This window comes from Stegostoma tigrinum, chromosome 1, assembly GCF_030684315.1.
Source record: "Stegostoma tigrinum isolate sSteTig4 chromosome 1, sSteTig4.hap1, whole genome shotgun sequence".
Taxonomy (NCBI): Eukaryota; Metazoa; Chordata; class Chondrichthyes; order Orectolobiformes; family Stegostomatidae; genus Stegostoma; species Stegostoma tigrinum.
In genome coordinates this window covers 51,656,469-51,682,241 of record NC_081354.1, presented here as the reverse complement: position 1 = coordinate 51,682,241, position 25,773 = coordinate 51,656,469, and the positions used below count along the sequence as shown (strand labels likewise).

Below are 25,773 nucleotides of genomic sequence, written 5' to 3'. Positions count from 1 at the left end.
CAGATGGCTAACTATAGTTAATGAATCAAAGATACCAGTCATCTTTTTTCTGGCAAGATTGACTTCCATTGAGCAATAATATGATGCAGTAAAGTTGTGATCAGAAGTTGGTTATCAAACTGCTATCTCAGCTGTTGCCTAGTGTCGCTTACTGATATATTCAGCAGTTGCAAGGGGAATTTCATAAGTATTCCTGAATGTACTCTGGCTAAAATGTGTTCAATACCAAAATAACTTATGTTTATATCCAGTGACTAATTCTCAGGAGAAATTGAGAGACACCATGACATGGGTTTGTGATAGAGGTGTGCGCTCTGGCTTGAATACAAATATCTGAATTGCCATGGCCAACACATGCAGAGATATACAGCCTACCTTGGCAGACAGAATCCAGACAAAACATGATCCAGAAGGCCTGACTCAGGACTTAAAAGGCAGATCACTGGACAGTCCCAGAAAGTGCACACCAAACACAAATGTGAGAACTAGAATAGAAATATTAGTAGCTCATACATCCAAAATAATAATGCTTTCAGTTGATAACTGAATGCCCCAATATTTGTTAGCAAGAAGTGGTGATTAATGATGTAATTGTAATATGCCATTAACAATTAATAATGTTTAGTTCAAAATTAAAATTTAAAACAACCTGTTCATGGTGTCCACACTGGATTAAATAATGTAATCATTCACATCCCTCAGGAGTTTTGATAAATGCAGTATTAATTTCTTGAGCTAAACTTGTCTTTGTAACTGGAGTTAGATTGTACTTTATCAATTATTTGACTTGTTTCATAGGTTTCTGAAATACAACAAGGAAACTGGAAAGTGTTAAATAAACTTATTGGCCAGGTTCAGAGAGCAACACGTGGCCGGACTGCCCCAACCCTAGTGAAATCTATTTTGGAAAAGAAATTATCCTGAAAGAATGGAAATCAAGACAAAGCAGAGCTGTTTTAGTTCAGCAGTTACAGGAAATTGATCAAAATTGAAATTTTACAAGTGTTATCTTAACCTGTTAAAATAACTGAATCACTGACAAAATCTTGAGACGCATTCATTTATTTGTCCACAAGGTTGAATGCCCCTTCATTTTTTAAGTGTTTACTCTTGTTAAAAATCTATCCTACTGGTTGCCTGCAGTAATTGCACAATTCTGCCTCAGTAAAATGAACATGATTATTTCACAATTCATACAATTGACTTGCAATCTGTCAGTAAATCATCATGTAAAGTACAACTCATACTAAATGTAACTTATTGATTGAAACTATGATCCAACAGGACAGTCCAGTAACTTACTTAAATGTAGGAACAATGGCTGTTATTTTCTGTTCTTTATTGATCAAATTTACATGCAGTGGATTGAAATGAACGCAAACTCCTGTTCAGATGTCTGCCTGAGATTTCTATATTGAAAACATGTATTTGCACATTAGCTGTGTTATGAAATATATTGCAGATGTGGTGGAACTACTGTTATGCAGTGTATGTGCAGTATCATTCTATTCTAATGAAAGGTCACAGAGCTGAAATTCTGTTGAATATTTACAGTAATTTCTATTTATGAATGTTAATTAGTTGAGTTGAGTTTGATTTGTGCATTGGAATGCTTTTTGTAGTATTGATGTTCAATATCCATTAAACCTAGACTCATGGGATCACAATTATTAGGAGCTACATCATCTTTTGGCAGTTGATTGCAGTGGAACCATACAAATGCTGTTGCCTATCAAAGATATTAGTCAAGTACTCATGTTATAACAAAAGATACTTAACTGCAACATTTTGCATGAAAAGATAATTTAACAGTAGCATTAAAAGTTAATTCCTAGCTTTAATGTATATCTCAAATAAAAACCATTCAGAACCCATTTTAAGACAACTTTAATGCTTGGAATTAAAATTGTTGCAGTAGACAAAGTGAGCAACTCCCTACTAAACTTACTTAAAATAGTATCCTGCACAGAGAGTCACAAACTTTATTAAATTGTCAGTACATTCAAGTAAATAAGTTAATTTACTCTGCAGAAGGTACTTATAAATACCACCAACCCTCAGATCCAGCAGAGTAGTTCCACACCGTAATATTAAATTTTAGAAATCTGATTTTATAATTCCTACTGACGTTGCAAAAATAAATCAACACAACAGTAAAATCACCAAGACCATGGTTTTACCCCTATACAAAAACAAAGCTGCTGGAAAAGCTCAGCTGGTCTGGCAGCATCGGTGAAGGAGAAAACAGAGTTAACATTTCGGGTCCAGTGACCCTTTCTCAGAACCTGAGGGTCCCGAAACATCACCGGACCTGAAACATTAACTCTTATATCCTTCACAGATGCTGCCAGACCTGCTGAGCTGTTCCAGCAACTTTGTTTTTGTTCCTGAGTTACAGCATCTGCAGTTCTTTAATTTTCCCTATAATCTGGCATTGACTTACGTGTACAAACAAACAGCTTTACATATATAAAAACAATCTTTTGAAGACCTCCCCATAAAGCAAACAATTTTACTGCTTTGCCACTTTTCTGCAATGATCTTTTTCACCTGCTGGACACTATGATAGAATATTTGAGATTTCATAATATGACGGTACTATTTAAAAAGCTCTTTCATTAGCATTAAAGTGGCAGAAAATTTCAGTCCTCATTCATTTAATCTTTGGTACTATTCACAACAAACCTTTACAAAATGAATATCATCAGACATTAAAAGAACAGACTCGAATGCTCACACCTAAAGTTCAGCGACCACCAGAAGTGCTTGTATATTTATAACATTTATATATACTCAAAAATTCAATACACCGATAATCAATTAAATTCTTGCCCACATACATACATTGTAGTTTGCATAGTGAAACAATTTCACTCGTGAGTTTTCTATGACAATAAGGCTGCTGCGTTTAAAAGTCAACATTTCTCAAAAATTCCGAGCATCAACAAAATGAGACAAAATTGTTCTACTCATTCTCTTACTGTAGTTAAGGCCAGGTACAAATACAATATTACTTTGGAAAGGATTTAAAAGTAGACTGTATCAATTGCATTAAAACACTTCTTCAAACATGTAACAATCATTCCTCACATGCCTCCAGTGGAACGTGAGATAAAATGGAATGTTCTTGTGCAATGGCCGCAAGTTCCTTAAGAAATTCCATGAAGATGACAGCTGCATTGATCGAATTTTTCACAGGCGAGGTAAGTCGAGCCACTGGCTTTCTTAAAGGTGGGTATTGTGCTTCCTGAGCACTGCCTTGATGCTTGTGTCCATTATCAGCAATACTTCGATTGTGCTTAATTTCTGCAAGATGTTTGCCAGGAAAGAAAAAGAAATTACTAATAATGTATGTATTTTTCCTGTAATACAATTTATGTTTTTACTCAATCAACACGTTTTATTGCATTAAGCTTTTTTTCCCTTTAAATCCTTACTTGCTCAGCTCTCAGAAACAGAATAGAGAGAAAAAAGGCTTTAAACATTTTAATTATATGAGCTACCTGATCTTGTATCTGCACAAGGCACTTTTCTGAATTACTGTTCAGGTCTTTTTGTTGCCCATCGCAATGGTCTTAATTCCACATCAAAAAATAGTTGAATTTTTTTGTAGACCTTTATATTCTCATTTTAGCTAAGAAGTTTTGACATGCATCAATATCTCTTATTTAAAGAACAGCCATTTGGGCAAGTCTGAATTGTTGGTGCCCAAAGGCTATTCAAACATTGTACAGACATTACTGAACCAGTAGTGTCATCTCACAACCTCCTCATGCTGACATTACTTGCTTCACTGAACTGAATGGTGGATTTAACTGGCATGTTAAGGTTTGATATTACCAACTGTTCACTTATTCACTGAACAAGGATAAAGAAGAAGCCCACTACACAATATGGCTAAGATTTAGTGATACTCGGAACTGCAGATGCTGGAGAATCCAAGATAATGAAATATAAGGCTGGATGAACACAGCAGGCCCAGCAGCATCTCAGGAGCACAAAAGCTGACGTTTCGGGCCTAGACCCTTCATCAGAGACGGGGATGGGGTGAGGGTTCTGGAACAAATAGGGAGAGAGGGGGAGGCGGACCGAAGATAGAGAGAAAAGAAGATAGGTGGAGAGGAGAGTATAGGTGGGGAGGTAGGGAGGGGATGGGTCAGTCCAGGGAAGACGGACAGGTCAAGGAGGTGGGATGAGGTTAGTAGGTAGGAGATGGAGGTGCGACTTGGGGTGGGAGGAAGGGATGGGTGGGAGGAAGAACAGGTTAGGGAGGCAGAGACAGGTTGGACTGGTTTTGGGATGCAGTGGGTGGAGGGGAAGAGCTGGGCTGGTTGTGTGGTGCAGTGGAGGGAGGGGACAAACTGGGCTGGTTTTGGGATGCGGTGGGGGAAGGGGAGATTTTGCAGCTGAAGTCCACATTGATACCATTGGGCTGCAGGGTTCCGAAGCAGAATAGGAGTTGCTGTTCCTGCAACCTTCGGGTGGCATCATTGTGGCACTGCAGGAGGCCCATGACGGACATGTCATCTAAAGAATGGGAGGGGGAGTGGAAATGGTTTGCGACTGGGAGGTGCAGTTGTTTATTGCGAACCGAGCGGAGGTGTTCTGCAAAGCGGTCCCCAAGCCTCCGCTTGGTTTCCCCAATGTAGAGGAAGCCACACCGGGTACAATGGATGCAGTATACCACATTGGCAGATGTGCAGGTGAACCTCTGCTTAATGTGGAAAGGCATCTTGGGGCCTGGGATAGGGGTGAGGGAGGAGGTGTGGGGGCAAGTGTAGCATTTCCTGCGGTTGCAGGGGAAGGTGCCGGGTGTGGTGGGGTGGGAGGGCAGTGTGGAGCGAACATGGGAGTCACTGAGAGAGTGGTCTCTCCGGAAAGCAGACAGGGGCGGGGATGGAAAAATGTCTTGGGTGGTGGGGTCGGATTGTAGATGGCAGAAGTGTCAGAGGATGATGCGTTGTATCTGGAGGTTGGTGGGGTGGTGTGAGAGAACAAGGGGGATCCTCTTTGGGCGGTTGTGGCGGGGGCGGGGTGTGAGGGATGTGTTGCGGGAAATGCGGGAGACGCGGTCAAGGGCATTCCCGACCACTGTGGGGGGCAAGTTGCGGTCCTTGAAGAACTTGGACATCTGGGATGCGCGGGAGTGGAATGCCTCATCGTGGGAGCGGAGGCGGAGGAATTGGGAATAGGGGATGGAATTTTTGCAGGAGGGTGGGTGGGAGGAGGTGTATTCTAGGTAGCTGTGGGAGTCGGTGGGCTTGAAATGGACATCAGTTACAAGCTGGTTGCTTGAGATGGAGACTGAGAGATCCAGGAAGGTGAGGGATGTGCTGGAGATGGCCCAGGTGAACTGAAGGTTAGGGTGGAAGGTGTTGGTGAAGTGGATGAACTGTTTGAGCTCCTCTGGGGAGCAAGAGGCGGCGCCGATACAGTCATCAATGTAACGGAGGAAGAGGTGGGGTTTGGGGCCTGTGTAGGTGCGGAAGAGGGACTGTTCCACGTAACCTACAAAGAGGCAGGCATAGCTGGGGCCCATGGCCACCCCTTAGTCTGTAGGAAGTGGGAGGAATTGAAAGAGAAGTTGTTGAGGGTGAGGCTTTCCGGAGAGACCACTCTCTCCGTGACTCCCTTGTTCGCTCCACACTGCCCTCCAACCCCACCACACCTGGCACCATCCCCTGCAACCGCAGGAAATGCTACACTTGCCCCCACACCTCCTCCCTCACCCCTATCCCAGGCCCCAAGATGACTTTCCACATTAAGCAGAGGTTCACCTGCACATCTGCCAATGTGGTACACTGCATCCACTGTACCCAGTGTGGCTTCCTCTACATTGGGGAAACCAAGCGGAGGCTTGGGGACCGCTTTGCAGAACACCTCCGCTCGGTTCGCAATAAACAACTGCACCTCCCAGTCGCAAACCATTTCCACTCCCCCTCCCACTTTTTAGATGACATGTCCATCATTGGCCTCCTGCAGTGCCACAATGATGCCACCCAAAGGTTGCAGGAACAGCAACTCATTCTGCTTGGGAACCCCCTCCATACCATCTCTGCAACCCTGTATTTCCCATGGCTAACGCACCTAACCTGCACATCCCTGAACGCTATGGGTAAATTAGCATGGCCCATCTACCCAATGTGCACATTTTTGGACGGTGGCACTGAACTGAAGCACTCAGCACAAGCCCATGCAGACATGGGGAGAATGTCTGTTTGGAGTTTGCACAGTCAACTGACAGTCGCTGCAGAATTCTCAGCCTCTGATTAGTCTTGATACTGCTGTATTTATATGATTGGTCCCATTCAGTTTCTGGTCATTATCAACATCTTGGGGGTTACCAGCGAAGGATTCAGCATGGTAATGCCATTGAATTTCAAGTGGAACTTAGATTCTTTCTTCCTTGAAATCGTCATTATCTGTCATTTGTGTGATGCTGCATTTCAATAGGAACGGCTTCCACATCTGTGTCATGGCAAATGCTGTCAAACATTGTGCAATCATCAGCAAATATCCCACCTCTGAACTTATGATGGAAGGAAGGTCAGTGACGAAGCAAGTGAAAATGGTTGGTCCTAGGCTGCTCCCCTAAGGAACTCCTCCAACGGCCATTTGTGACTGAGATAACTGACCTCTAATGATCATAGCCAGCTTCCTTTGTGTTGGGAATGACTCTGAACATTGGAACGTTTTCCTCTATTCCCACTAACTTCAGTTTTCCTAGGGATCCTTGTCATTACGATCAGTCAAATGCCTCTCCGTCAAGGTCAGTTATCCTCACTTCCCTTCTTGAGGTCAACTCTTTTGTCTATCTTTGGACCAAGCCTCCAATGAGGTCAGGAGCTGAGGGCTCTTAGTGTAACCAAAACTAAATATCAATGAAGAGGACACTGTTTAGTAAGTGTCCCTTCATAACATTGTCAAAGACACCTTCCATCACAATGCTGATTAGTGAGAGTAGACTGATAGAGCTTCAATTAACTGGGTTGGATTTGTCATAAGTTTTAAGAAAAGAACATATCTGGGTAACTTTCTACATTGCTGAGTAGATACCAGTGTCGTAACTGACTAGAATGATTTGGCCTAGGGTGCAAAGTCTAGATCTTAAATTGCTGGAAGGTTGTCAGTTCCCATACCTTTTGCAGTATCCAATGCCTTCAACCATTGCTTAATATCAGAGTGAGTCGAATCCATAAGACATAGGAGTGGAAGTAAGGCCATTCGGCCCATCAAGTCCATTCCGCCATTTAAATCATGGCTGATGGGCATTTCAACTCCACTTCCCTGCACTCTCCCCGTAGCCCTTGATTCCTTCTGAGATCAAGAATTTGTCAATCTCTGCCTTGAAGGCATCCAACGTCCCGGCCTCCACTGCACTCTGTGGCAACGAATTCCACAAGCCCACCATTCTCTGGCTGAAGAAATGTTGTCTCATTTCAGTTTTAAATTTAACCCCTCTAATTTTAAGGCTGTGCCCACGGGTCCTAGTCTCCCCGCCTAACGGAAACAACTTCCTAGCGTCCACCCCTTCTAAGCCACACATTATCTTGTAAGTTTCTATTAGATCTCCCCTCAACCTTCTAAACTCTAATGAGTACAATCCCAGGATCCTTAGCCTTTCATCATACATTAAACCTACCATTCCAGGGATCATCCGTGTGAACCTCTGCTGGACACGCTCCAGGGCCAGTATGTCCTTCCTGAGGTGTTGGGCCCAAAATTGGAAACAACATTCTAAATGGGGCCTAACTAGAGCTTTATAAAGTCTCAGAAGCACATCACTGCTTTTATATTCCAACTCTCTTGAGATGAACGACAACATTACATTCGCTTTCTTAATTATGGACTCTACCTGCAAGTTAACCTTTAGAGAATCCTGGACCAACACTCCCAGATTCCTTTGTGCATCTGCTTTGCAAATCGGCTGATGACTGGCACTCATGTTGCTGCAGCCTTAGCTAAGATGCTTGAGTCTTGGTTTTTGTATACATGTGCTGGCTCACCAATCATTGACAATGCAAATATTGGTGAACTCTCCTCCTCCACTGAATTGTTTGTTCATTCACTAGATCTATCTGTTGGTTGTGAAATCACTTAGCTCGATCACTTACTGCTCACGCTCCTCAGTGTGCAAATAGGCCTGTGTTTAGCTTGTAGTTGACATCTTTTAAGTATGTCTGCTCTTGCATTCTTCAGTGGAGTGGGGGATATGCCAGGTCACATGGTAACAGATTCTGTCTGAGCAAAATTCTGCTGCTGCTGATGGTCCACTGCACATCATGAATTCTCAGGTTCAGTAACTAGATTTTTTCAAACTCTGCCCCATTTAATATGGCAGTGGTGCTACAAATGTAATGGAGGGTATCCTCAATGTGAAGGCAGGATGTTGTCTCCATGAGAACTGTGAGGTGGTTACTCCTACCAATAATATCAGGGCAAGTTGTACTTACTACAGGTAGAATTGGTCAAATATGTTTGCTCTTATTTTGGTTGCCTGTCCACTTCCTGCAGGCCCAACTTAGCAAATATGTCCTTTAGGATTTGGCCAGTTTAGTTAGTAGTGGTGCTGCCACGTCCCTCTTGATGACAGACATTAAAGTTCCAGTTTCTAGCTAAATGACAGATGGTTGTCTGTTTTTGTCCTTTTATCAGATTCCACACTGGTTTGATACAATAATTGGGCCATTTTAGAAGGCATTTGAGAGTAAAATATATTGTAATTGAGTTTTTTTAAAATAGAACTTACAGACATTCTAAAATATCTTGGTTATAGACAACTCTCAATTTTACACAGCTGCTTTTCACGAAGTAGACCTGGATTAGCTGTATCTAGATTTTCAAAAAGCCTTTTACTAAGATGCCCCATAATAGGCTAATGAATAAGGTTATGGAACATATAGTCAGAGGACAATTTGCAGAATGGACTACTACCTGGCTTCAAGACAAAACTGAAAGGATGAGTAAAGGGATGTTATTCAGAGTAGCAGAAGATGGGAGGGAGGAGTATTCACAATTTACAGTGATTATTTCAACTTTGGAATTAAACATTTAATACCTACATTTGTGGATAATCTCAATTTGGGGTGCATGGTAGAAAAAAAAAGATAATACTTGGAGATCAGCAACTTACATGTGGACCAATAATTAGCAAATGAAATTCAACACAGATAAATATAATGTGATACACTTTGATAAGAAGAATGGAAAATGTGCAAGCCTAGATGGGTAGAGGAACAAAAAATCATTTGGGAGTACAAACACAATCAACAGTCGCACCCAGGTTAGCAAGGTCTTTAAATAAGGCAAACAAAGCACCAGGTTGCAGGCAGAATACTTCCTCTTGCAGGGATGTGCATTACTAGATAAAAATGAAGAATTCCAATAGGAAATTCAGAAAAACTATTTTTTGCCTCGAGTGAGAGACTGTGATTGGAACTCCCTCCCACAGTGACTAACTGAAGCAAATGGTACAGTTTGAGTTTGGGAAGCTAGAAAAGTTCATCAGAAAGTGTACAGAGTGCTGTGACAATAGATTTAATGAGGAAAGGTGGGTGGAGGCTCTATTATAGGTTTTATTTCTCTGGAAAGGTAATTGAAAAGTGGGGAGGTTAAGCTAAATCTACATTGAACCTTGGTTATTACATGCAGCTTTGGTCACTATATTATAAGGATATAGAAGCACAACTGAGATAATGGTGTAGATTTGTAATGATGCTGCCAAAAATGTGAGCGGGTATACTTCAGAAAAAATTGGTAGGGTTTTCTTTGAAGGTGGCTCATTGGTGACCTAATAGAACTCTTCAAAATTATGAAAGAAAGGTTTAGATAAAATGGTTGCAGGCAGAATACTTCCTTTTGCAGGGATGTGCATTGCTAGATAATCATGAAGAATTCCAATAGGAAATTCAGAAAAACTACTTTTTGCCGCGAGTGAGAGACTGTGATTGAAACTCCCTCCCACAGTGACTGACTGAAGCAAATGGTACAGTTGAGAGCTTGGGAAGCTAGAAAAGTATATCAGAAAGGATACAGAGTGCTGTGACAATAGATTTAACGAGGAAACATGGGTGGAGGCTCAAATATAGTATAAGTGACAGCTAAGGTCAGCTGGGGTGAATGTAATATGTAAAGACTTCATGTATTTCTGTATTTTTGATTTTGAACTGAAAAAGGAAAAAAAACAATTTGCTAACGGTTTATAATAGCCAAATAACTGCAGTTTTTGAAAGCAAGTGACCTGACACTTACTGTGAAGACCATTTTCACAGCTGTTCGTTCAAGCGGTAGTTGAAGTGTAGTTTGCAGATGAGCTGCAGACTAGGGATTAAGTATAAAAGATGATTCAGCTGGTAACCAGTGGCTGAATTGTCTGTGGACTAATAACTAGTTAATGATGAAGAAGACGTTTTCCTGCCAATAATCAAACAATTAGCTACCAGGTAGCTGAATAACTTGGGGCTATGAACAAGATAGTGAGGAGCTCTCTCTGTTCTTGCAGTAAAAGCCACTTTAAACCTGAAAAAAGCCAATTTATTTTCCCTTTAACAGTTGCTAAAGCTGTGACTGGTTATAAATAAGGGACTCTTTCCACATATGAACCAGTTACCTTGTGCCTCCTGCAAACTAGTGAAAGCACCCAAAGAAGGAAAATTAAGCAAGAAAGTCTGATCTGCACTAGAATCATCTCAGTAGATCCTGTGAACCGGAATCTCTGAAGCGCTTTCCTAGTTTTTCCCCATCCATAACACCCTTTATTTATTCCTGTATCTGTGTAAGTGTAAGGGGGAAGTTTGGAAAGAGTTACGAATTTTAATTAGTAGAGTTATATGCCAACGGTTCAGAATTGTTTATGAAACTTAGCCATGTTTTCACTCAACCTGGGTCTGAAGGTCAAGTAAATTGGGGAAATCTGGTCTATTTTTTATAAATCTTTAACTATTGTGACAACTGTGATAATAGTGGTGAGTGATTTCTAACACCTTATCCTAGTTTTAGATTAGATTCCCTACAGTGTGGAAACAGGCCCTTCGGCCCAACAAGTCCACACTGCCCCTTCGAGCAACCCACGCAGACCCATCCCCCTATAACCCACACACCCCTGAACACTACAGGCAATTTAGCATAGCTGATCCACCTAGCCTGCACATCCTTGGACTGTGGGAGGAAACTGGAGCATCCAGAGGAAACCCACGCAGATGTGCTAACTCCGCACAGACAGTTACCCAAGGCTGGAATTGAACCCGGGTCCCTGGCGCTGTGAGGCTGCAGTGCTAACCGCTGAGCCACCGTGCTGCCCCAAAGTGAAGCATAATAAATGAATCCCATGTAAAATAAGGTTTCCAGTTTTAATCAAAGTTGATTTTTTTTTCCCTGAAGATTTCCATATTTAATTTCTTGATTTGGACTTGATTTCTTAATCTATTTGGCCTCACTCAGGGGATTGCAAAGGAGCATCTTATGAATTTTGAGAGTGAAGGCACATTACTGTTTGTGACAGACTCAATGGGCCAACTGATCGTCTCATCACCCTGCTATAATCCTGCACACAGATACATCCCTAAAAAGTGAAGAATTTTCAATGACCTTAAACTCATTCTAAAACTTTGTGAGGCACAAAATTCCCAACAGAAATAATAAAGGTTTCAGAATTGGATCAATTTGGAATCAGTAGAGTCAATTTTAATACAAGAATTATGTTATTTCACCATAAGGCCTAAAATTAAACAAATATAGCAGCATTCATTTTGAAAGTTGGCAGTTCTTCAAGGCACATTAACTGCTAAACAGGTTAAGGAATAATAACTGGTACACTACTGTTTCAGTTTGGTTTCTTGCATGTCATAATATTCTGAAAGTTAGACATCAGAATTTCAGTGGAATTTTAGATCTAACTGGGGATTTAAAAAAAGGTTTAAATACTTTAAGATCTTGCAAGGCTACAGGGAAGGATAACTCTTTCAGGCACAGTGGATCAAATGGTGGCAGTTTATGGCTGTTAGATTCCACAAAGTTCAGATGAGCGTTTAAATAAGATACCTTCGCCTGTCAAGACCGCTTTGTGTGAAGTGGAGATCTCTACCCGAGAGAGCAAATATTCGCGCGTATCGGTCAGGTATGTTGAAAAGTTTTCCCTTGTAGAAGCGAACTGTTCAATTGCATTTTTTACAGATGCCAGCACCTGTGTAAACACAAACAGTAATTATCAAATTGCTTCTTGTATTTAATTTAAACAATGAAATGGTTTGACTTGAGCAATCAGAAATTACCTCTACCAATTTATTTCACTGGTGTCATAGAAATAGTTTCTGAATTCATGTCCAATTCAGAATCAGTAGGAATTCAAAACCTCGATTAGATAAGCCAACTGAATGTTTTGCAAGATTGATGTGATTATATGGTAATATTTTACCTTGACTGTTTTGAACAGACTTTTTTCTCAACTATCTATTTTCTAAAGAAAATAATCAAATAGTATAAATCGTGGCACAGTGCTGTACAGAACAGGACGATCATAAGCCTGATTAATCTGGGCTCTGTAAGTTGAGCTCAGCAAGGACACAGTGTTGAAACCCCACTTGCCCTCAACGTCTGCAGTTTGGAGGATGAAAACTCATTATTCCGTCTGAAGTCAGCCAGCCAGTGACCTGAGCTGTGAATGTGTGTGCAGAGTAGCTTGAACAATTAGGATCAGATGAAATTCTATGAATAGACCAAGCCAACAATCACCAGCTGGCATTAAAGGACTATGTACATGTGGAGTTGCACGCCAAGATGAGAAGCTTGTTAAAGTAGAATGATGGATGTTCCATATCTAAACAATCAATGACTACAGATTCGGACACAGATGTTATGTTAGATGTCATCAGTATTTTGGTACTGCATTTCTCTTTTTAACTAAAACTATACAAACTCCTAAGTTTGAGGTAGTAATATAGAAAAAGATTTAATCATATTCTACACATACATTTTAATACCTACTAAGATCACACCAAACACATCAAATTTGACAAATCAATATGTAAAAAGAATTTTTTTAAGCTGTGTTATGAAATATCGATATTTATATAAATATGTGTCATACTTTGCAGATCTAAATGTCTCCACCACTGACAATTAGATATCTTAATGTTATTGCGTTCACAGTGCACAACAGAACATTAAATAAAGGCTAAATAATAAATATGACTAAAGGACCTCGATTTTTTATGTTAAGTTGGATACTGGTTTACCTCTAAAATGCCGACATACTTCTGTAACACTGATATATCACCAGGTCTGTTACACCAAAGCTCAGTTCTCCAGCTAACAACATCCCTCAAACTCATACATGTTCATCAGCAGGGATAACAAAGTGTGAAGCTGGATGAACACAGCAGACCAAGCAGCATCTCAGGAGCACAAAAGCTGACGTTTCGGGTGGATGGGGAGAGGGTTCTGGAATAAATAGGGAGCGAGGGGGAGGCGGACTGAAGATGGAGAGAAAAGAAGATAGGTGGAGAGGAGAGTATAGGTAGGGAGGGGACAGGTCAGTCCAAGGAAGACAGACAGGTCAAGGAGGTGGGATGAGGTTAGTAGGTAGGAAATGGAGGTGCGGCTTGAGGTGGGAGGAAGGGATGGGTGAGAGGATGAACAGGTTAGGGAGGCGGAGACAGGCTGGGCTGGTTTTGGGATGCAGTGGGGGGAGGGGACGAGCTGGGCTGGTTTTGGGATGCAATGGGGGGAGGGGAGATTTTGAAGCTTGTGAAGTCCACATTGATACCATTGGGCTGGAGGGTTCCCAAGCGGAATATGAGTTGCTATTCCTGCAACCTTCGGGTGGCATCATTGTGGCACTGCAGGAGGCCCATGATGGACATGTCGTCTGAGGAATGGGAGGGGGAGTTAAAATGGTTGGCGACTGGGAGGTGCAGTTGTTTGTTGCAAAGAGAGTGGAGGTTTTCTGCAAAGCGGTCCCCAAGCCTCCGCTTGGTTTCCCCAATGTAGAGGAAGCCACACTGGGTATCATGGATACAGTATACCACATTGGCAGATGTGCAGGTGAACATCTGCTTAATACGGAAAGTCATCTTGGGGCCTGGGATGGGGGTGAGGGAGGAGGTGTGGGGGCAAGTGTAGCATTTCCTGCAGTTGCAGGGGAAGGTGCCGGGTGTGGTGGGGTTGGAGGGGTGTGTGGACCGGACAAGGGAGTCACGTAGAGAGTGGTCTCTCTGGAAGGCAGACAAGGGTGGGGATGGAAAAATGTCTTGGGTGGTGGGGTCAGATTGTAGATCACAGAAGTGTCGGAGGATGATGCGTTGTATCCGGAGGTTGGTCGGATGGTGTGTGAGAACGAGGGGGATCCTCTTGGGGTGGTTGTGGCGGGGGCGGGGTGTGAGGGATGTGTTGCGGGAAATGCGGGAGTCGCGGTCAAGGGCGTTCTTGACCACTACGGGGGGGAAAAGTTGCGGTCCTTGAAGAACTTGGACATCTGGGATGTGTGGGAGTGGAATGCCTCAACCTGGGAGCAGATGCGGCGGAGGCGGAGGAATTGGGAATAGGGGATGGAATTTTTGCAGGAGGGTACCAATCATTCATCAGCAGGGATACAGCTAACCCAGGTCTACTTCGTGAAAAGCAGCTGTGTAAAATTGAGAGTTGTCTATAACCAAGATATTTTAGAATGTCTGTAAGTTCTAATAAAAAAAACTCAATTACAATATATTTTACTCTCAAATGCCTTCTAAAATGGCCCAATTATTGTATCAAACCAGTGTGGAATCTGATAAAAGGACAAAAACAGACAACCATCTGTCATTTAGCTAGAAACTGGAACTTTAATGTCTGTCATCAAGAGGGACGTGGCAGCACCACTACTAACTAAACTGGCCAAATCCTAAAGGACATATTTGCTAAGTTGGGCCTGCAGGAAGTGGACAGGCAACCAAAATAAGAGCAAACATATTTGACCAATTCTACCTGTAGTAAGTACAACTTGCCCTGATATTATTGGTAGGAGTAACCACCTCACAGTTCTCATGGAGACAACATCCTGCCTTCACATTGAGGATACCCTCCATTACATTTGTAGCACCACTGCCATATTAAATGGGGCAGAGTTTGAAAAGATCTAGTTACTGAACCTGAGAATTCATGCGGACAGAGACCTGGAGATGTTGCTGGATGGATGGTACAGAACTGGGGAGATCCTCTTCCCTCAGCACCAGCAGTGGGGGTCACCAAACAGAGCATGCTTGTCTGATCTGAGGATGTCAGCCTGGTTAAACCAGTTTCAGTCATCTTGAGGAATGTACAGCAATGTCGGAAGAATATCAACGTCTTTCTCCACTCTGCCAGATTAGTAACACTAACTTCTCTCTGTTATCTCACACTCACTCTCTCTACCCACCTCCAACGTCTTTCCTCAGTCACTGTGACCTACCCCAACCCCTGACACCGTCAACTCTGCATACCTTCTATGTTGCCAACTCACTCTTTCTGGAAATCTCCCCACCAACACCAACAGTAACAGGTGGGCCACGCACCTTCATCTCTCTTAATATTCCCTCCCTCTCATTACAGGAGGGAGAGAATCCCCGGTGCAAAGAAAAATTAAAGACAGATGTAGGGATGTCCAGGGTTCAGTTCCTCAGGCCCATCTTTGGAGAGTATCCTGGCTCTGACTGCTCCACGTGACTGTCCGGCCCTGGTCTGGTATTGGAAGCTGCCCTTGACTTTCTCTGCTGGGACCCCCTGAGCAAAGGCTGTCCTTTTTGACTGACTGAGCACTGTTGACATGCTTCTCAGCTTTGTGTCTACACAAAATGACGCAGCAGGACAGCAGTACCATAATCAGAGATAATGGGAACTGCAGATGCTGGAGAATCCAAGATAACAAAGTGTGAAGCTGGATGAACACAGCAGGCCAAGGAGCATCTTAGGAGCACAAAAGCTGACGTTTTGGGCCTAGACCCTTCATCAGAGAGCTCTCTGATGAAGGGTCTAGGCCCGAAACGTCAGCTTTTGTGCTCCTAAGAGGCTGCTTGGCCTGCTGTGTTCATCCAGCTTCACACTTTGTTATCTTGGATTCTCCAGCATCTGCAGTTCCCATTATCTCTGATTATGGTACTGCTGTCCTGCTGCGCCATTTTGTGTAGACACAAAGCTGAGAAGCATGTCAACAGTGCTCAGTCAGTCAAAAAGGACAGCCTTTGCTCTCTGATGAAGGGTCTAGGCCCGAAACGTCAGCTTTTGTGCTCCTAAGAGGCTGCTTGGCCTGCTGTGTTCATCCAGCTTCACACTTTGTTATATCAGCAGTACTCTGGCTGAGGGGGCAAGGCACAAGAAGGCAAGGCAGGGATGCTAGGGACTCATGTGACTGAGTACTATGAGAGCATTCAGACAGGCAGAGAATAAACTATGTCCTGGCCATGAGCTGGGTGTGGGTGGTCCTGAGCACAGTGTCCTTCCTGCAGCATTATATGAGATTCTGGTGCAGGCTAAGGTGCATCACTGAAGTACAGGAGGGCACTGAGGTTGGAGCAGGAACATGCCGTTTGGCTACTGAAGGGTTGCCACCTGTCAGTTGTCTGTGATCATGGAGTGCACGTGGCTAGTCCTCTGGAGAATGCCCTGAGATTTTGGTGCCTGGTGTTTAACACAGAGATCCTTTGAAGCATGCGGCAAGCTGAAGTCGCCAAGTACCCGGCCCTGGTTTCCATGTCATGATTTCTCCATGTCCGGCTTGTGCTGGGTGTTTGGTAAGATAAGAATCTGCATATTAATGAGGTGAGATGAGCCAATAATAATAAAAACAGAAACTGCTACAGAAACACAGCAGGTCTGGCAGCATCTAAAAAACAGAGCTAACATTTCAAATCCAGTGTGACTTTTCTTCACAACTTCAACATCCACAGAATTTTATCTGAGCCATGAGTAGGTCTTAAACAAGCAACAATCCCTCTTAATAATTAAGTCGCCAATGCCTCGAGAAATCTTCCCCTTGACCCGTGGCTGATGCATACAAGATACAGTGAGTTCAGCACTTATCCTGGCAGAGCAGAGGAGCTTACTAATTATTCTGCATTGCTGGCTGTTTCCTTGTGCCATTAAGACCAAGGTGATGAACTGGGCTCTAGACCGGCATGATCTGGTGGCATGGCCTTTTCTGTCAGTCCTCCAGGAATAGGATTCTCCTCTGCACCCACCCCTCAATCACAAAGTCATTTTCCCCTTCTCCAAAATCTTGCCCTTCTCTGACATTTTCTGACACCGCCCTTAATTGAGCAGGAACTCCAGTGCTCCAGGTACACAGCAGCCTTTTAAAGATGGCACAGTGCTAGGAATGGCAGTCTTTCAGCTGATATTCAGTGAGTACCAGGAATAGTGTATGGTAAAATGGAGATAGAATTGAGTGTGTGGGATACCATAGAGGCAGAGTAGGTACTGACTGAGGCAGCAAGAAATCTCGCTGGACCTCATGGCAAGAATTCTTCCAAAAAACTTGACACAACCCAGTGGGAAAAAACCCATAAGGCTCAGTCCAGTGTGTATTTTTTTCTCCTTTCTTCTCCATGCATTCAAAGGAAACAGATCAACAATATTTTCGACTCCTTTCCTATCAAATTATACCAGAGGCCTGTCAACAAACCAAGCATCCATCTCCCAAGCATATGTGGATTTAAGGTTAACACCAGATCAGCCATGACACTATTGAATAGCATACAGGCTTGAGGGGCTGAATGGCCTACTCCTGCTCCTAACTCAAATGCTTGTATATTCACAAGACATTCTCAGCAGGTACCCCATACTGAGAGGGAGGTGGGGTGGGGGTATCATCTGAGTATAATCACCACACCATAATGCACATTTCCCAACCTTTCACATTGCCCTGGGCATTTCTGTGACATGCAAAGCTTAGTCTGCACTTGCACTAGGCACAGGTCTGTGAGATCTATTTAAATAAGGCTACAGCCACCAAAACCCTGAGAGGGCGCACGAGCAACCCTAGACTCACTGAATAGTGGACAAGCAGGCCCCTATTCCGATGTTTCCAGAGTCAAAACACAGCCAAAGGTCTGGAAAATCTGAAACTTGTATCTTCCTTTCATTCCCGCTGACCTCCTCACACAGAAGACAGCCATATGTCCAGGGCTGTAAATTTAAATGGCTTAAGGCAAGAAACCAATTACCATTGGCCAGAACAAGAGCAGCTCAATGACAAACTAGTTGGCAAGACCAAAAATCTATCATTTAAACAAAAATTGATTCAATTTTCAGAGTTAACATCACTAAAACATTAAAATAATCCACTAAAACGCTTAAAAAAAGCCAGGAATATAGCCTGCCAAATATAAAAACTCCTTTAAATAAAGGCCTCCATGTATCAAATGGAACTAGTAAGAAGTATTTTTTTTAAATGCAAACTTTTTATTATCCAACACCTACGGGAACAGGAGTGTGCCAGTTGATCATGAAGTCCACCTGATCAATGTAAAAAACACACTAAGTAATAGAAATGTGGCAGGGGTTGGGGTATACATATTACTGTTATACAGCATAACAATAATGCAACTTTACCTTAAATAAAAAACTTTCCAACAGAGAGCCTTCTCATTCACACCCTCAACTGACTACTCTGATATCGCGGTAATCACGATAATCCAGTAAACATCCAGTATTCCAGGAGTATAATCACCTATACAGCGTATTCAAAAAGAATGGGTACCCAATGAACACAGTCCGCTGATTTCTCAGCAACAAACCCAAACAAACAGACAAAATGGGCTCAGAAACCATAACCACTCTCCCCTACATCAAAGACATTTCTGAAATGACTGCCAGACTACTCGGACCCCTTGGCATCAGGGTAGCCCACAAACCCACCAACACACTAAAACAACAGCTAATGAACTTAAAAGACCCCATACAGACAACAAATAAAACGAACGTCATCTACAAAATACCTTGCAAGAACTGTGACAAACACTACATTGGACAAACTGGCAGGAAGCTAACCACCAGGATACATGAACATCAACTAGCCACAAAACGACATGACCCACTATCACTCGTATCCTTATATACAGATAAGGAAGGACACCACTTTGATTGGGACAACACATCCATCCTAGGACAAGCCAAACAGAGACATGCACGAGAATTCCTAGAAGCATGGCATTCCAACCGGAACTCCATCAACAAACACATTGATTTGGAGCCAATCTACCATCCCCTGAGAAAAAGAACAGGAAATGACATCACCAACCCAAGGAAACCTAACCAGATAAATAGAAAGCGGGACATAACACCAGCGCTTCGTCGGAGGCTCACTGATGATGTTACCTAGAATGGTGACGAAACGTCTGAAAACGAACCTTCCAGCTCAGCGAGCAAACTCACATCCAGAGCCTCAACCTGAGCTACAAATCTTCTAAAAACTCGCTAGTATAATTTTTGTTGGTTCACGAAATGCTGGTTTAAACAAAGTTTACTGTACAAAGCGAGGTCAAACTCACAATTTGTTCTTTGTTAAAGTCTGCTGTTTAAAGCTTCTAAATGATGGAACTTGTTGGAGTGTGATTAATCTCACTGTACCTGATAGAGGGAGCGAACACTGGGCTGGAAGACCATGTTTGTGTTCAGTAAGAAAGAACGGAGGAGGGGCTGTGGGTAACATGCCAGTCGAGCAACAATCCCAGTTAGCAGCAAGTTCACATGTAATTCATTTTCCAGCATATTCTCCAGCTTTGACAATAAAACGCTGATGAATGGCCCTGTAAAGAGAAAGGGCAAGTGAGTCAGGAGAGAACACAATACTTGCAGCAAAAGATGAAGGTGCTGCCTTCACTATCAGTGACACCAATTACATTTCCTACATTGTCTGACTGTACTGTATGTAACTCCCTCCATCATCCCATTTGCTATCACGCTTAAGGTTTTTGAAACACCCACTTCCATCTAGAAGGACAGGGGAATCAGACATATGGGAACACCATTCCCTCCAAGTTCCCCTCCGAGTCACTCACCGTCCTGGCTTGCAAATAAAGCAAGATCCCTTCGCTGTCACTGGGTCAAAATCCTGGAATTCCCTCCCTAATAGCATTGTGGGTCAACCCACAGCAGGAGGACTGCTGTGGTTCAAGGCGGCAGCTCACCACCACCTTCTCAAGGGCAACTAGGGATGGGCAAGAAATTCTGGCCAGCCAGTACAACCCACATGCCACAAATGAAAAGGGAAAAAAAAGAGGTAACAAAGTGTGGGACTGGATGAACACAGCAGGCCAAGCAGCATCTTAGGAGCACAAAAGCTGACGTTTCAGGCCTAGACCCTTCATCAGAAAAGGGGGATGGGGAGAGGATTTGTTATCTTGGATTCTCCAGCATCTGCCGTTCCCATTATCTCTGAGGAAAAAGAAAGGGATAGTTGAGCATGGCGTCAGAGGTGTCCTCTACCCATGGAACAGAACCTTGGCAGAAATCAACACATACAAAAGAGAAAAAGACAAGCTGGGGGGGGGGGGGCGTAATTAGTTGTCTGCATATAAATCAATAAGGATGAGTGATTTAAAAAAGTGTTTTTTGGAAGTAATGCAATCTTTATGATTGCAGCAGCTCCTAACCTATGCTAAGTTAATTGATCTCTACCAAGGTCTACAATAGGTTTCAATGATTTGAGCTTGAGGAAGGGAGGGTAACAGCTTACTGAAATAGGACTTCTCCCTCCTTACGCTTTAGCCACCTGGAATTATATTCCCTATCCGGTATTTTTTTTGCTTATTTTCTGTACTTGTTCATGACATTTAAAGTTCTGGGTACCTACAGCCTAATTATCTTCCAACTTCCATGGTTTTTTACTTCATTACCATTTAGAACAAACCTATTCCATTCTCTTAAGTCAAAATTAGTTGGCCTCAAATTCATCTACATTGAAATCCATTTCCTAGTTCATTCAAATAATCTATCAATAACTCTGTTATAATCCACACTGGTTACAATTCTGCCTGTGTTTCACAGGCAAATTTGGAAATGTGGTTTACTATCCCATTATCAAAGTGGTTGATCAATATGGCAAATAGTTGAGGTGCTGACACAGATCCTTGAGAGATACCAGTGATCACATCCTGCCACTGGGAGTACCTGCCCATTTTTTTCAATTCTATTCCTTTCAGCGCAGCCAATTTTCTAACTTCATAATGAATCACCTTAAAAAAGCCTGCACTTCAGTCTTCGTTGTGTCGTGGATTTTGTTGTATATACAAAATAGTTAGTTTGAAAGTAAACTACTGTTTATGAGGTAATTGGAGATTTCCTGAGGTACAATATCAATTCTTGCCATTTACATGACACCACTGGTTGTGTGATTAGATTAGATTGGATTCCCTACAGTGTGGAAACAGGCCCTAGGGCCAACAAGCCCACACTGCCCCTTACAGCATCCCACCCAGACCCGTCCCCCTAAAACCCACACACCCCTGAACACTACGGCAATTTAGCATGACCAATCCACCATAGCCTGCACATCTTTGGACTGTGGCAGGAAACCGGAGCACCCAGAGGAAACCCACGCAGACACGGGGAGAACGTGCAAATTCCACACAGACAGTTACCCGAGGCTGGAATCGAACCCGGGTCCCTGGCGCTGTGAGGCTGCAGTGCTAACCACTGAGCTACTGTGCCACCCAATGATCCTAATCTAAAAGGCACAGCCCAACAGACAGGTTAGACAGGCCAGCTAATTGTCTCTTTTCTTCAAAACATTTTGTAACACAAGACAAAAGAATGCCAAAATTTAGCAATAACTCCTGTTCAAAAGTTCAGTATGCTTATGTTATTGGAGAACTTCTTGTTCATGACATTGCTCCTACTCAAATATTCTTTTATATCTATTCAAGGCAGAGAGGGCCTGATCCAAAAGTCATCACTTCTAACAGCGCAACTTATCTCAGGAGCGGAATTTGAACTCTCAACCTCCTGACTGACAGGCCAGCGTACTAGAGGGGATTCAAAGCTAACTCCTGTATAAACTCACTGGATCATGGGAGTTGCCACACTTTAACATTAGCTGCCATTTCCATGAGGCACAGATACAGACAAATTGCAGCATATTTAGTTTATTTTTATAACATGCCTGTGAATGGAGCTCCATGTATTCTAGCAGGATTATTGGAATACATCAGGTGAACTTTGGGACCAAATGGAAAAGTTACACTGTCAGAAAGTGGGGGCTCAGTCAACTTCTCAAAATCATCATCTTCTTCCGTAGGAGTGTTAGGTTCAGATGAATTCTGCTTCAGTGCCACTGAGTCACCTGTATTAGAGTTTAGCTTTGCAAGAAGATCCTGATACTGAGAAAGAAAATCATCAGCCTCCAGATTCAAGCTTTGCTGGTTGGAGTGCTTGGATTCAGTGTTTGATACACACAGACCATCCTCCTGTTTCTTTTCTATTTGTGCAGGTCCCTGTCCTGAATGCTCCATTTCCATGCCCTGCTCAGATCTGCCACTCTCAGAGGTTTGCTTATTTGCAGCGGTACGCTTTGCCATGGTCTGCAATATTCTATTAGCAGGCCCATTGCGTGTCAGTGTTTTCGGATCTGTACTTTTCACAGAAGCTGATCTTCTGACATTTTTAGAATTATTTTCAACAATATCCTGAGCATCATTTTCTGCACATAATCTATAAACCATGACATCATCATGAAAATCTGACTCCTCGATGTAAGAGCCTCTAATGAGCATTAATGTGCTTTTCTTCATCTCCTGGATGTGTTTGGGAGGATCGACTAGTTGTGTACAGTTCCCAGTTTCTTCATTAGGAGTAAAGGGTAAATAAGGCTGCAAGGAGTCTTCTTCCGAGCCTGGAGACATTCCAGTGTCATAGCTGTTATCCCATTCCAAGTCCAGTTGCATCTTTTCCCTAGTGGAAGTGGACTTCAATCTAGTCCTCCTAACGGCAGAACTGTATTGACCTTTAGCTGATTTCCTATTGCTGGGCTTGCTAGAGTTGTCTGGCAAAATTGGGCTAACAATTTCAGCATCTGGAATTTCCCCATCGTAAGGTGCAGACCATGCTCTGCAGTTTTTCATACAGGTGATGATGTTGACCCGAGCCTCCCATAGGTACTGCAGGTAACTGATATCCAGTGGTTTTCGGAGTCTGTTCCAATCCCCTAGAATTTGCGTATGGGACACCATTCCTTCAGAACCTGAGAGAAGAAGGGAATAAAGTTAATACAATGGAGAACATCAGTGATACAGAAGCTGTACAATGTACACTTAAACAAAAAATTTGGTCTTTTCCGCCACAATTTTTCTTCACCTTTCTGAAGATGTGTGGGCAGTACAGTGCTAGACATCAGGCATCCTCTGCACTTGATATATGTACAGGTTTAGATAATTTCCAGTGTTATACATATGTCCAATGACAAAGGGGTTGTCACATAACTGTATCTCATGCCCTGCAGGATGCCCCTGGAAGTCAAGTTTTTGTTAAGCCTACCATCATACAGAGGAGCCCCAGACAAGTGACTTCCTAATGGCTTTTCTTTCAGCATTTTAAGTTAATGACTTTCAATGCTGTGTCTCATCAAGGTGTAACAGGGTTCTAAAACATACTGTAAATTGCTGGCTAGCTTAAATCTTCTGTGGTACACGCTCCAAGCCTGAACCATTGCTCAGTAGTTGACAAGCAATCAAATTTATTGTGTTTGCTACTATATGCATTACTTTAGAAAAAGGAGTCATGGACCTTCTGCAGATAATATGGTGGTGGAAAAGGAACATTTCAACATGTTAAAAAGAAAGAGAGAAGAGGGTCATAGCAGAGTTGATTGTAAACTAAACAGAAATAGGATTAAAAGAAGATTAAAACGCTGAGAGTGGAAAGTGCTGGCCTACACAGATTCAGGGGACATGCAAGTGACTAGGCTTGGAAACTAATCAAATATACGCTTCTGCTAATCTCCTGGATCGGATTCTCCATCTCTTCCTTAATGCACCAATTCAGTCTTATCTGGGAGCTCAAAGGATTTTTTTTAGATAGAAGAAGCAACTGTTACAAGTTATCATTTCTCTATGGCCGTTGATGTTGTTTTATCCTTCCACACATTGTAAGATGGATAAATTATTTCTGTGAAGAACACTATCATTTCAGTAAATAGATGAAATGTCATTCCACATATTTTATATTGCAGAAATTTGAATAAAATCATGCTCCAAAAATAAACCTCATACCTGCAGTGACAGTATGGGATGGATCAGTGATCTGTGACCCTAATAACTCATCGCCCTCATGTTCTCTCTGGGTCATCTGAATACCAGAATTACAGCAGGCTGGAGTTAAGGCAAGCAGCTTGGCAGCAGACACTGAGTAGCAATCTCTTTCCCTCACTGCCCCACGCTGGCTCAGCATCATGTGATTGCATGGTATTAGGTACCTGTAACAGCCAAGCCCTCTAATTAGTAATGTCAGGATGATTATAAATTAGCTGTGAAACCCAGTGGTTACACCCTATTAAAGTTGCCTGTAATGCACCTTTATACAAACTTTTTCTCCAATGCTAAGTGTCTCATGGAAGATAACCTTGCAGACTAAAATTTATTCAAAACTTGTTACTGAAAGTGGCAAAATATTCCTAGAATGAAATGTCATTCTCTATCTGTAACCAAAAGTGCAGCAAGTAGAAGTAGCTTACTGTTTCAATGGTTGCTTTTGACATCCCATCTTCAATCACAGGCAGAAGATATACAATCAACAAGGCACTTTAATTGAAATAAGATTTTTCAATTACAACTTGAACCAGTGCAATCGCTCAATACGGTACAAAGAGAAGAAAGGTAAAAAGACTCTTAGTCCTGGTCCTTTAGCGCTGCCCTTTTTCTCTAACCACTCGTAATTTTATTTACTATTCTATTTGCCTCATTCATCATTTTGAGACTGAACCTTCTCAGGACTATCACAAAGTCAGGTGTCACTTTCAGAGTAGTTGTATTTCAAAGGGGTTTCAAAGGTACTGACCCTTTAGACTGTTCAAAAACACTGAAAATTATAAAGAGGCTTCGTATTCTTAATGTTGAGGAACTGGTTAATTGCTTACAACTTAAAGGGAAAAAAACTGCTTCTTTATACTGGCAAATGGTACTCCTTTCATGTCACTTTTGCAAAAGAGAAGAACTTCTAAGATGCAAGGATCTGACAACAATAGAATAACTGCTCAAAGGATGGAATTGTGATCAGAGATAATGGGAACTGCAGATGCTGGAGAATCCAAGATAACAAAGTGTGAAGCTGGATGAACACAGCAGGCCAAGCAGCATCTCAGGAGCACAAAAGCTGACGTTTCGGGCCTAGACCCTTCATCAGAGAGGGGGATGGGGAGAGGGTTCTGAAATAAATAGGAAGAAAGGGGGAGGCAGACAGCAACTCATATTGCGCTTGGGAACCCTGCAGCCCAATTGTATTAATGTGGACTTCACAAGCTTTAAAATCTCCCCCACTACATCCCAAAACCAGCCCAGCTCATTGCCGCCTCCCTAACCTGTTCTTCCTGTCACCTATCCCCTCCTCCCACCTCAAGCCACACCTCCATTTCACACCTACTAACCTCATCCCGCCTACTTGACCTGTCCGTCCTCCCTGGACTGACCCATCCCCTCCCCATCTATACTCTCCTCTCCACCTATCTTCTCCTCTATCCATCTTCGGTCCACCTCCCCCTCTCTCCCTATTTATTTCAGTTCCCTCTCCCCATCCCCCTCTCCAATGAAGGGTCTAGGCCCGAAACATCAGCTTTTG

The 25,773-nt window shown here is 42.7% G+C and overlaps 2 protein-coding genes across 8 annotated transcripts in view; one reads left to right on the top strand and one right to left on the bottom strand.

Moving 5' to 3' along the window:
* Positions 1 to 1,667, top strand: part of gatb (glutamyl-tRNA(Gln) amidotransferase, subunit B) — a 61,538-nt gene extending 59,871 nt beyond the window's left edge. For 3 of the 4 annotated variants that reach the window (XM_048530344.1, XM_048530363.2, XM_048530376.1), the window contains one exon: positions 799 to 1,667. In XM_048530344.1, coding sequence (XP_048386301.1) covers positions 799 to 924 — 126 coding nt within the window. In that variant the 3' untranslated portion in view covers positions 925 to 1,667. The remainder of the gene's footprint in view (positions 1 to 798) is intronic. The other variant, XR_007247499.2, reaches the window with a different exon arrangement.
* The window catches only part of fhip1aa (FHF complex subunit HOOK interacting protein 1Aa), a 159,147-nt gene continuing 134,252 nt past the window's right edge, over positions 879 to 25,773 (bottom strand). For all 4 annotated transcript variants that reach the window (XM_048526956.2, XM_059645280.1, XM_048527045.2 and 1 more), the window contains exons 9-13: positions 24,213 to 24,415; positions 22,109 to 23,185; positions 19,576 to 19,754; positions 12,040 to 12,181; positions 879 to 3,306 (exon numbers count right to left, since the gene is read on the bottom strand). In XM_048526956.2, coding sequence (XP_048382913.1) covers positions 3,080 to 3,306; positions 12,040 to 12,181; positions 19,576 to 19,754; positions 22,109 to 23,185; positions 24,213 to 24,415 — 1,828 coding nt within the window. In that variant the 3' untranslated portion in view covers positions 879 to 3,079. The remainder of the gene's footprint in view (positions 3,307 to 12,039; positions 12,182 to 19,575; positions 19,755 to 22,108; positions 23,186 to 24,212; positions 24,416 to 25,773) is intronic.